Genomic DNA, 12,408 nt, shown 5'->3' with positions numbered 1-12,408 from the left:
TTACTTTGTCTTTTTCAGTCAAGGAAAGGTTTAGATACAACAAAGCATTTTATATGCGTCTTTGATTAGTCACTGTTCATTAACTAATCCATGCTCCTTTGTTGGTCCATTCTAGAAAGGTTATAATGTGCCCTGTTTGTATTAAATTAAAAATACATGAAGAGATAAACTCACTGACAATTACAGTTTGGAAAATGCTGGTTCAGGCATGGTGGCACACAGTTGTAATTTCAGCTACTCAGTAGGCAGAGACCAGACAACTGTGATTCAGAACAGCCAGAAACACACACACACACACACACACACACACACACACACACACACACGGATGAGCTGGAGTTGGTCATGGTGGCTCAAGCTTCTAGTTCTGTCTACCTGAGAGGTAAAGACTGGGAACAATAGTTTGAGGTCAGCCCGGGCACAAATGTTTATATGACTCCTCAACCAATGGCTGTGAATGGTGGTGCACAGTTGTCATCCCCAGTAATATAGGGAGGTATAAGAAAACCCAGGCCTTTCTGAGCAGAAATCAAGACCCTAGATAAAAAATAACCAGTGAAAAAGAGGCTGAGGGCATGCCTCAATGGATAGAGTGCCCGCCTGGCAAGTGAGATGACCTGAATTCAACCCCCAGTACTGTTAAACAAAATCAAACAACAATCACAACAACAAAACCAAACTGGCCTGGTGCTGCACACCTGTAATCCCCACTGTGTGGGAGATAGAGGCTAAGAGGATTGCAGTCCAAGATTAGCTCCATCAAAAAACAAGACACAATCCCCCCCAAAAACGAAAGCAAAAGGGGTTGGAGACTTGGCTCAACTGCTAGAGTACCTGCTTAGCAAGCAGGGGGTCCTGAATTTAAACATGAGTACCATTGAAATCATCGTCATCATCATCATCATCATCATCTATGATGGCCATGCATTGTTGAGTATGCAATTAATGTGGAACAGCTCATCTAAATGAACCTCTTATGAAGCATGTAACATGAATTTCCAATTGATGACCTGTGTTCAGCTTCATGGAACAATGTCTGGAGGAGTCTGGTGATAATCCTGAAGGTTAAACTATTGCCATTACTGTAATTTTACAATTTAACACAGTCCTTAGGCTTGGAAAATGACCTAGTAATTTGACTCAGTTCTCCAAGAACACATATACAAAAAAAATGGAGTGTTCCTGATTTTCTGATAATAAAAAAATCCTTTTTGTTTTTTTCTTGTAAACCATGTCTTTTTCCTCTCTCGCTATCTCTCTTCCTCCTTCTTCCTCCTGCTTCTCTGTACCTTCCTTCCCGCCCCCCTCTCCCCCCCCCCCACGTCTCTCTCTCCTTGTCTCTCAATCTGTCTTTTTTTCCCTAGGAACCCTCTCTTAAATCTACCTCCTCCTCTGCCTCCTTGAGGTCTTCTAGTGTGTGTGTGTGTGTGTGTGTGTGTGTGTGTGTGTGTGTGTGTGTGTGTGTGTGTGAATCTCTATCTATCTATCTATCTATCTATCTATCTATCTATCTATCTATCTATCTATCTATCTACCTATCTATCTAGGAAACTATAGTGCCAGTGTATGTTGCTGTGTTGTACTAAAAATAATTGTTTTTCTCACAAGAAACACCATTTGAGAACCATAGCTCTGTACTTCCTTCCCTTTCTCTATCCTTTCTTTTTTTTTGTTTTTTACTTCCATCATGCTGGTCAGACCCGAGTCCCCACTTTTCAGCTAAAAGATTTAAATTGACATGAGCCTGTCCTTTCAAGATAAAAATTCAAGGAGTCTTTTTCTTCTTTCCAAAACAGAACACATCAAGGCCTTGAACTAATGCAGTCATTCTTGTATTTTTCAGGTTGGGCTTACTTGGGGACGATCAAGTCCCTCAAGCAGAGACAATTGTGGATGCACTCTCCAAACACTTGGCCTCAAAGCTCTCCTATGGTAGGCTGTGGGTCTTGGCTCAACATCTGGGAAGGAGTCAGAAGATAGTCAGTGCAGCTAGATGGTCAGATAGGAGGGCAGGAACCATGCAGTAGGGATGGAAGGTGTGTTGTGAGGGAAAGGGTTCTTGGTCTATTTTTCTGGAGGGAAGAATATGAAAATTCTTAGGTAAAAATGAACTAGAGTACAACGGGATAGGAAAGAAAAAGTTTCACTTTTATCACAGAAGTGCCAAATGGGCATTTTTTTAAGGGGCCAAGAGCATCTTTTAGATGTTAAGCAGATTAGATTGATACCCACCTGGGCAAAGGGATATAATTAGAGTTTTGATTTCCTTCAGTTGTTGATTTAAGTCTTTGGATAAAACAATAGCATTCACGTAAGTAATTATCTCATGTCCATATATAATCAGAAGAAAATCTTGTGACAGAGGGCAGGGGTAGGAGTAATATAATGAATGTCATGAATAATGAATGAAAATGATGACTACAATGAACTAGAATATTTGAATTGTAAGGATAGTGACATTTTCAAATACCTTTATTTTAAGGCCCTGAAGAAAAAGATATGATTGTGATGAGAGACAGTTTTGGAATCAGACATCCTTCCGGACATTTAGAGAACAAAACTATTGATCTTGTGGTTTATGGAGATTTCAATGGATTTTCGGCGATGGCTAAAACTGTGGGATTCCCCACTGCTATGGCAGCCAAAATGCTTCTTGATGGTAAGTACTGCTCATTTCAGGACTGGACCGTGTCCATAACACCACTAAGTTAATCAGTGTCTGGGCATCAAAATGCTTGAGCTTGGGCATTTACCAAAATTTATGACACTTATTGCGGAGAGGTCACCTGTGGGGAGTAAAGAACACAGTCTTTGGAGTTAGACCTGATTTTCCACTCAGCTCCTTCTCCAGATGGCTGAGTAATAGGGTACATGTTACACAGCCTGTCTCAGAAAAGTTTCTTCATCTCAGAAGTAGGTGGTGCTATCCCTAAGCCTGATGCTTATTGTGACACGAGCAAAAACAGCATAGAAACCTGCCATCAGAGAGCCCTCACAGTGGATGCTAAACCCCTTCTTTCCTTTCCTTGTTGTTTTTCTACTTTGAGAATGGTTGTTCTTAAATAGCAGAGAATATTCAGCTATAGAATCTCAAGAATATGGACTCTGTATTTTTTTTTAAAGTATTGTCTATTCTCTGTGAATGTTTTTGGATGCACGCTACTTGATTTACACTGGGGTTCTGTTTAAATAGAGTCATTCTAAGTTGAAAATATGTTAAATTGAAAAAGTACTGAACACAGCTGACCTAATGAATAGCATAGCTTAGTAACACAGTATACATAGTATACCGGTTGTTTACTGTCATGTTTAATTTCATGGCTGCTTGGCAATTGTACTTGGGCTGTCCAGAATCTCAAGATAGCATCCTACAGTGCATGATACTCTAGTATCATACTCTGGTATCACTAGTCTGAGAAAAGATCAAAATTCTAATTTCTATGTATCATCTCTAGTGAATGCATACTGCTTTTACACCCTTGTAAAATACTATTTTCCACCATTTTAAGAGGTGCCCAAATGATCACATTGGTTTCACTTCCTGTGGTAAGAAATACTGCAGCTAAATGCACAGATTCACAAACCATACCCACATCCATCATACTTTCCATCCTAAAGTAACCCATTTCCTTTACAGAGTGTTGACTACATAATCATTGAGTAGTGCACATTTAAACAATGATTTAGAAAGTGTCTGGGCCTACAGTTCACATGACTGTGTTATCTGCTGGGCTGATCTTTTCTCTGTAAAGATCCTCTGGAAAATTAACTATTAAAAATGATAATCATTAATTTTCTTCCAGGTGAAATTGAAGCTAAAGGCCTAATGGGACCTTTTACAAAGGAGATTTATGGGCCAATATTAGAGCGGATTAAAGCAGAAGGAATTATGTACACAACACAGAGCACACTCAAGCTATAATTTTGTTTTTAATCATCACAGGCAAAACAGATCTCAAGATTTGGTGACCAACATGCTGACTAATATGCTGTTTTTAATAGCATGAAGCATGTCCGATTTTGATTGTTTCAATAAAATGGTGGTTTTGAATATAAATCTCTTTTAATTTGAAAATGTTCGGAATAGGAGAGACCAGTCATTATGGGAGAACTTTAATGATTTGCCATATATTACCATGAATGTAAAATAATAATGATCATATTTTGTTAACTTATTGTGTCTCTTTTATAAAATATATTTTCCTATAATCAACAAATGTAGTTTCACTGTTTTAGAAGATTCTCATATAAGTTTATTTTTGTATTTTTCAAATTGATTCTGTTAGATATCTTTAAATTACTTATGTATAAATCTATACAAACTACTATGTTATGCTTTTTGTAAGATTATGATTTATCTAGTAAATTTATCACTTGCATTATTTTCTCTTGAGTGTTTTGGAAAAAGAAATTAATGAGACTGTCATAATCCATATATCCATTCATTAAGAACACAAAAAGTATTTAACCAAGTCCAACACCCTTTCACATAAAAACACTCAACAAACAAAAAGTAAATTAACATTCTCAATTTGATTTAAAAAAATCTATGAAAAATCCACAACTTGTATAATATTTAATATTAAACAATGAATGATTCCCCTGTAACATCATAAATGAGACAAAGATAATTGCTTTTGCCACTACAATTCAACCTGAACTAGATCATTGAGCCAGGGAAATTAAACAAGAAATAATAAAACATATCTTGAATAGGAAGGAAGAAGTAAAACTCCCTGTATATGGCCCAATTTTAGACATAGAATTCTAAAGCACAACCAAAGAAAATACAAATTAATATACTTAAAATATAATAAAGCATTAGAATTAATAAATTTTTGGCAAAGTTGTAAATATAAGAGTAATATACAGAACTGGATTATGTCTATAAAGTATCAATGAGTGAAGAAAAACATAGAAATAGAATTGAAAGTCTAGAAGTGGTGCTCAGTTGGCTACTGAAACAAGTGCTAAGATAATTCAGTGAAGGGAAATTATTTTGTCATCACATGGTGATTAGAAACTCAGACACCCACATAAAAATAATGAAGTTAGACCTCTTCTATAAACCATGGGTAAAAATGAACTAAACATGTACTTATGAACTAAATAGAAGAGCTGATCCTGTTACAATTTTAGAAAAAACATAGGTGTAACTATTCATGAACTTGAAGTAGGCAAATGATATTTTAAATAATTCCCAAAACAATCAAAAAAAGAAAATTGAACAGAGTGAAAATTAAGGACTTGTGATTTCATAGGCCTACACAAACAATGAAAACAACAACAAAAGCAAGCAACAACCAAAAAAACATAGAATGAGAGAAAATTTTTGTAAATAATAAATCAGTAGGAATATGTAACTAGAATAAAGAACTGATATACCTTGACAATGAAAGGACAGATAATTTTTAAAGCCAAAAGATTTAACTTGACAAGCTCTCCAAAGAAGACATATAAAAGACTATGAAGCACATGAAGTATTCCTATCATCAATTATCATCAGGAAATCAGATCAAATCAACAATGGAATGCCACTTTTTACCTAGCAAAATGGCTATAATCAAGGTAATACCAAGGATTGGTGAGGATACAAAGATGTTGGAACTTTCAAGAAGTTAGGATAGATAACCAGGAACAAAGGGAACATCACCATAAACATTTGAACAAAGTTCCAAGTAGCAGAGCTGAGAAGTTTCATTGTCAGTTTCTGTATCTTGTGGCCTGCTTAGAGAGTGTCATACCTGAGAGATAGATTAGAAGTTCCTATTAATTAGGTAATAACAAATCTCAATTCTTATGTTTTCCTTACAACTCACTTCAAATTTTGTTTTCCTATTATCAACTTAAGAAAAATACTTTATTAAGTACAATTTCATACTACTGATGTGTACAGTCTTAAAACTGATGCTGTAATGTTTTATTTAAAACCATCCACACTAACACTTCAGCATTGTACTAATGAAGAAGAGATTTGTAATGTGCCAAAACATCCTACCATCCGCAAATTAGTGGATGATAATCAATTAGAATGATAATTAATTGATGATAATCAATTAAGATAATAAAAGGTTATATTTTTCACAAATGCACAGATGTTTTTCCTTAAAAAATTAAATTCAGTAAAAGCTTAATATTCCTGGTGTGCAATTTGTAAATAGAATGAAATTTTAATATCAAATTATACAACCTGTCTCATTTTAAATAAATTTTGTTTTCCATGTTTCTAGGTAAGTGATAATATATGCTAACAAATTTAGGACCTTCCAATAAGAAATATAACTCAGTAAGACTTCCTTGTTATAACCTCTGTTCAGCATAGATTTTACACAAAAAAGCTATTGCTATAAAATTTCAAATGCAATCTGCTATCACATTAGAAGTATTATGGAATTTGTAGGGCCAATGGGCATCACTTAACAATGGATTATGGTAATGAGCAATATTCTAAAACTGTTCGCCCTGACTTAAAATTGGAGTCTGTTTAGACATCTTTTTTCAGATAAACTCATTTATAAAGATTGTACAAAGACAGATTGGGAGAAGATCTTTACTGGCCATACAACGGACACAGGCCTCATATCTAAACTATACACAGAACTAAAAAGATTGAATTACTCCAAAACAAATCCTCAAAGAACCAACAGCCCCCTCAACAAGTGGGCTAAAAGACTTAAAAAGATAATTCTCTGAAACTGGACATAAAAGAAATGCAATCAAAATAACATTGAGATTCCACCTAACCCCAGTAAGAATGTCCATTATCAGGAAAACTAATAATAACAAATGCTGGAGGGGATGTGGCCAAAAGGGAACCCTACTACATTGTTGGTGGGAATGTAAACTTGTTCAACCCCTCTGGAAAGCAGTATGGCGATTCCTCAGAAGGCTAAACATACAGTTCCCCTATGGCTCAGCAACCTCACTCTTGGGCATCTACCCAAGAGATTACAAGCAAGAACATACCAAAGCCACCAGCACAACAATGTTCATCACATAACAATGTTCATCACATCTCAATCTGTCATTGCTAAAATATGGAACCAACCTTGATGCCCCTCAGTAGATGAGTGGATCACGAAAATGTGGTATGTATATACAATTGAATTTTATGACTCTATCAGAAGGAATGATATTGCCCCATTCATAAGGAAATGGAAGGACTTGGAAAAAATTATACCAAGTGAAGTGAGCCAGACCCAAAGAAACATGGACTCTATGGTCTCCCTCATAGGGAATAATTAGCACAGGTTTAGGCTAGTCACAGCAGAGGATCACAAGAACCCAATAGCTATGCCCTTATGAACACATAAGATGATGTTAAGTGAAATGAATTCCATGTTATGGAAACAAGTGCTCTATCACTGTTGTAATTATTTTCAACATGCCATGTGAAACCATAGCTTTATTGTTGTTCTTCCTCTTGTATCCCCTGCCTGTGGTTGCCCCCTTGCTATCACTGTATCTTATCTGAGTACTCTGGATACTGTATATACTTGCATTAGAACTAAGAAAGGGAAAGGGAATATCAAAATTGAGAGACAAAGAATAAAAAGACAAACGACTCCAAAAGCAATACTTACAAAACCATTTGGTGTGAACCAACTGAACAACTCATGGGGGGAGAGGGAAAGGGGGAGGGAAAGGGGGGAATGAGGGAGGAGGTAACAAATTGTATAAGAAATGTACCTACTGCCTTAGGTGTGATACTGTAACCCTTCTGTACATCACTTTGACAATAAATAAATAATTATTCAGAAAAGAAGATTGTATAAAGAAAAACTAAGAAGAGTTATGTCTTGACCCAAACAGTAGATTTATTGTGACTTACAGTGTCTGGATTCCAAAGACCATTAGAATGCTTTTGTTTTAGACAAAAATCGATTCAAATGAATGTAAAATAAAGGTTCAGAAAACACCAGTGTCCTAAAGAAAAATGAAATGAGACTAAGGGATGGGGAGGGTGCTAATCCCATTCAAGAGGGCTCTAATCCCCTAAGGATCTCACATCCTAATAACCATGGCCTTAGAAATGAGGGTTCAAGCATGTACATTCTGGGAGATGTGAACATTTAGACCATAATTCCTTCAGAAGCCAAAAGAAGTATGCATTGGTCTGGTGATTAAACAGTTAGAATTAAAACATTTAACTAACACTAGGAAACTATAGTGCCAGTGTATGTTGCTGTGTTGTACTAAAAATAATGCTTTTTTCACAAGAAACACCATTTGAGAACCACAACTCTGTACTTTCTGCCCTTCTGCTATCCTTTTCTTTTACTTTCATCATGCTGGTGGGACTGGAGTCCCCAGTTTTCAGCCATACATGCTCCAACACAAAATTTCATAAGCATACACAAACGAATGGCAATATTTATATTTATTTTTGCAATTCCTTGGATAAAAACCATTTAAACAAAGTTTGGTAAGGAGTGATTCTCATAAAAAGGTCTTTCAAAACAAGTGTATATTTATTTGACACAAAAGTTAAAATTACATGCTGAAACAGAGTTAATCGCTTAGGTAATACAGTATCAGCAGACTTGGAGAACAAAACCGTACAAGGAACCAAGCCATGAAACTAAACAAGTACACAGAACTAGAAAACAGACTCAGTAGTAAAATATAAAAATCTACAATTATAAATATAAATTGGTCCATGGACACACTGGAACAGTATGTACAGTAAGTATCCGATTATGCCTAGTTTAGGTCAATACTGTGGTTTTAAAATGTTGAACATAGGGAACAAAGTGGTTTTTACGGTCTACTAATTAAAAGTTATCTTTCTTGCCAACCTAATGACTGCTACAAATATAGCTAAAAAGTTGGATACGCACACACACATACACACCAATTCCAAACATTTTCTGTAGTTGGGAATTCCTAAAATCTACAAACTGGTAATTTCTGTTAAAATCAATATGGGAAAAAATACAACAATTCCATTCTTAGAAATATTGTAAAATTCAATCATTTTAGTTCAAACATAATAAGTGAATTATAAGAAGTCTTTCAGGAAGGCACACATTATTAATGATGTAAATTTGGCAGCAGATTCCTATGTCATGAAAGTTACTGTCAGGTGTGGGAGATGAACGGATAACAGAACTGACTCCATCCTTCAATCTGAGAAATAGGAAAACAGTGCTGGGCTGTGGGCTCTCCCACACATTTTGCATTAAACTAAAGACTCTAAGCTCTCAGCTATATTCCCATCAGGCAAAGCTGCACCATTACTGTCCAGGGAAGTAGATGGATTCTCCTCCTGCCTTGTGCTGACAAGGCTCAGGACCACTTTGTAGAGAAACTGGTAGTGCTCCTAGAAAACAGAGCAAAAGACCATATAAGCAGGAAGTTTGGGGAAGACATCCAGTTGTAAAAATGGAATATTCTTAGTCACAATTTGGCACCCATCATGAAAAGCCATTACATTATGGGCTTTGTTCTACTCAGCAGAGGTATACAATCTGTATTAATGTTTCTTTCTGATTAAAGTAGCTTTCTAATTGCAAATGTTCCTTGACCTAGAAAATTAGCTCATGCCCATCTGTCCAATGAGAAGCACATCATCCTTATTCATTTGCTTCCTGAAATTAGAAGGTGATAGGATAGTTTCAATAACTTGGGGAGATGCTTTGGTGTTAGGCACCCTTCCAAAAATAACTGTTTTGTTCTCCTTTCTCTAGTTGCTATCAAATTGAATTATTCTATTTATGTAGAGACATAAACTATGGTTTTACTGTCAGATAGGTAACCCATGTAGAATACAGTCCATTCACCAGATCCATTGCTTAGAAATATTATTTTTTTCACCAGCCTGACTAGTCCTCTGTAAAGGTGAGGTGTGTGTGCGTGCACACGCATGTGTGCTTGCTCTGCTGCTGTAATTTCCATATAAGAGCTAAGCTTCAAACATGGTGGTGAGCCTATGTCTTCTGCTTATTCTGCAGGAGGTGTACCAGGCTCCCTATTCTTCCCAGCTACTATTGTTCTCTCTCTCTCTCTCTCTTTCTCTCTCTCTCCCTTTCTCTCTCTGTCTCTCTCTCTGTCTCTCTCTCTCTCTCATACACACAAACACACACATTTGCAAATTATTTTCTAAATTGAGAGTGGTTATCAGAGGAGACATATCTTTTCACTAACTGTACATGTTTCTCTTTTCCTAGAAATATGGAACAATTAGTCATTTGTTAACTTCAGAATTTGAATTTGGCCTGAGAATAGTTCTACAATTTAAATATTTGTGGTATACCTACGGGCTTTTCTCTGAGGCTAGGCAAAACTTCAATTAGTACATGTCTATGATAATCCTAGCAGAAGATCACAATAGCTCAATAGCTATGTGTATATGGGCACATAATATGATGTTAAGTGAAATGAATGTCAAGTTATGGAAACAAGTGGTTCACCATTGTTATTGTTTTTAATGTACCATCTGAAATTGTGCCATTTTCTTTTGTCTTTCTTCCCCATGGCTTTACCCCTGATGTCACTGTAACTGATTTTGGTACCTTGGATGTTGTAGATACGGGTATTAGAACTAAGGAAGATAAAGGCAATATCAAAATCAAGAGCTGAAGGATAAAAAGACAAACCAATGCAACAAAACTATATGATGTAAGCCAACTGCACAACTCATGGGGGGGGATGAGGAGGTGAGGAAGGTAGGGGAAAAATGAGGGAGGAGGTAACAAGTTTGATAAGAAACATATGCATTGCTTTATGTATGAAAGTGTAACCCATCTGTACAGCACTTTGACAATAAAGAAATGAAAAAAAACCCTTTATGGGATGTTACTAATTTGTCGATATGACCCATTCTACACACAACTGAGAGATCTCAGTAGTTTCAAGAAAGCAAATAATTCTTTAAGAGTAACAATTGTGCTTCACTGCTTCACTACTTACAATGTCAGCAAAGACTCCTGGCCTCATCAAGTTGATCATCTTGGCTACTTGATAAACATCCACAGAATTTTCTTTTTCTAGTTGGTGCATGAGCGTCGTCAGAGCACAGAAAGTTCCTGCAGTCACTCCTCCATGTCTTGTAACAAAGGAAAGGGACAGAGGTTCTATCAGATGCTCAGAGCATTCACAGCTGGAACTCTCATTGTAGACAGGCTTAAAACTTCACAATAAGGACACTAGACATTTTAGTTACATTTTGTCCTATGATTTAATTGGAAATCTTGTCATGTGTTCATGCTATAGTGGTTTAATGTTTGTTTATTTGTGTATTTGTTCATTTTATCCTATGAAAAGGGGATGGCAATAATTTAGAAATGAATGGACATTCAGAGAGAATCAGACAAATGGAGAGACGAAGGGTGAGTGAACGCAATCATCACACTCAATGTATCTCTTTGAAAATAGAAGTAGGAGACTTGATGGGATGGGTGGGGTTGGACTAGATATGGGGGAATAAAGATGGACTGGGTGACACTGATCAAGGTTTACTGTATACATAAACTGACATGTTGAATTAAAACTTCTTTGTATACCTCTTTAATGATAATAACATTAAAAATTGAAGTTATAATGTACAAAATACCTATCATATGCTACTAAACATTTTTTGTTCAAAACAGAAACTAGGAAAGATCTACTAAATAGTTATTAGAAAATTATAATGATCAGAAAATTAAGTTTTAATCTTTTCTCAAGAAATAAATGTCTGAAAATATATCTCCAATTAGCTCCTGGAAAAGGCCCATTGCTGAAACACTGCCTCTCCACACAAAATGTTCTCATCATTAAAAGCAAGAGCAGATTCCTGTGTTTGATTATACATCCCTTCTCTGCCTTCCTCAAGAGCTTCAGATGAAGGAACATTCAATATCACACTAGTTGATTAGCAGGTAACCAGTTTAACCTGGCTAAGCCATCACATGTGGCTTAAAGAATTAGGTGAGTCTGAAGACAAGACGATGACTTCAAGTGTGAACTTACTCATCATGAACAATCATGGGCCCATCCCTGTTGGTAGCTTCTTCTTTCACAATACTTATCAGTTCAAAAGTTTTACTAATGGGACTATCTGGATTCGGCCATTTGGGACACTGGAAATGCCTCACTTCAAGTACATAATCATCCTATGGGAAGAAAGAAAAATGAACAAATTAGTATTTACTGGCTAGGAGCGGTTTATTTCTAGTGGAGTGATTGAGGGAACCCAAAGTTAAATTCAGGTAATAAGACCTATGTGTGTACTACTTGTAACAAATCTCCATCATGGAAGGAATACATAGCTGTGCTGCTACTTTTGCTCTATACAGATCTTCTCAGTCTGATAACAAAATGACATTTCTTCTTGAATTCTAAATATAAACTTAATCTGTAGGTGTATGGTGTGAAATGCTTACACACCATGAAAGTAGGTACAAAGATGTGTCTGTTTCTAAGTTT

General features: G+C 36.1%; 2 protein-coding genes across 7 annotated transcripts in view; one reads left to right on the top strand and one right to left on the bottom strand.

Moving 5' to 3' along the window:
- Aass (aminoadipate-semialdehyde synthase) overlaps positions 1 to 5,815 on the top strand; it is a 51,512-nt gene extending 45,697 nt beyond the window's left edge. For all 3 annotated transcript variants that reach the window (XM_048340133.1, XM_048340134.1, XM_048340135.1), the window contains exons 22-24: positions 1,844 to 1,932; positions 2,483 to 2,659; positions 3,804 to 5,815. In XM_048340133.1, the coding sequence (XP_048196090.1) occupies positions 1,844 to 1,932; positions 2,483 to 2,659; positions 3,804 to 3,922 (385 nt within the window). In that variant the 3' untranslated portion in view covers positions 3,923 to 5,815. The remainder of the gene's footprint in view (positions 1 to 1,843; positions 1,933 to 2,482; positions 2,660 to 3,803) is intronic.
- A 1,982-nt stretch (positions 5,816 to 7,797) lies between these two features.
- Ptprz1 (protein tyrosine phosphatase receptor type Z1) overlaps positions 7,798 to 12,408 on the bottom strand; it is a 143,340-nt gene continuing 138,729 nt past the window's right edge. For all 4 annotated transcript variants that reach the window (XM_048340129.1, XM_048340131.1, XM_048340130.1 and 1 more), the window contains 3 exons: positions 11,953 to 12,095; positions 10,912 to 11,047; positions 7,798 to 9,322 (listed from right to left, as the gene is read on the bottom strand). In XM_048340129.1, coding sequence (XP_048196086.1) covers positions 9,182 to 9,322; positions 10,912 to 11,047; positions 11,953 to 12,095 — 420 coding nt within the window. In that variant the 3' untranslated portion in view covers positions 7,798 to 9,181. The remainder of the gene's footprint in view (positions 9,323 to 10,911; positions 11,048 to 11,952; positions 12,096 to 12,408) is intronic.

This window comes from Perognathus longimembris, chromosome 2 (genome assembly GCF_023159225.1).
Source record: "Perognathus longimembris pacificus isolate PPM17 chromosome 2, ASM2315922v1, whole genome shotgun sequence".
Lineage (NCBI taxonomy): Eukaryota > Metazoa > Chordata > Mammalia > Rodentia > Heteromyidae > Perognathus > Perognathus longimembris.
Note: the sequence above shows the minus strand (reverse complement) of the source record. Positions and strands in the feature narration are given on the sequence as shown.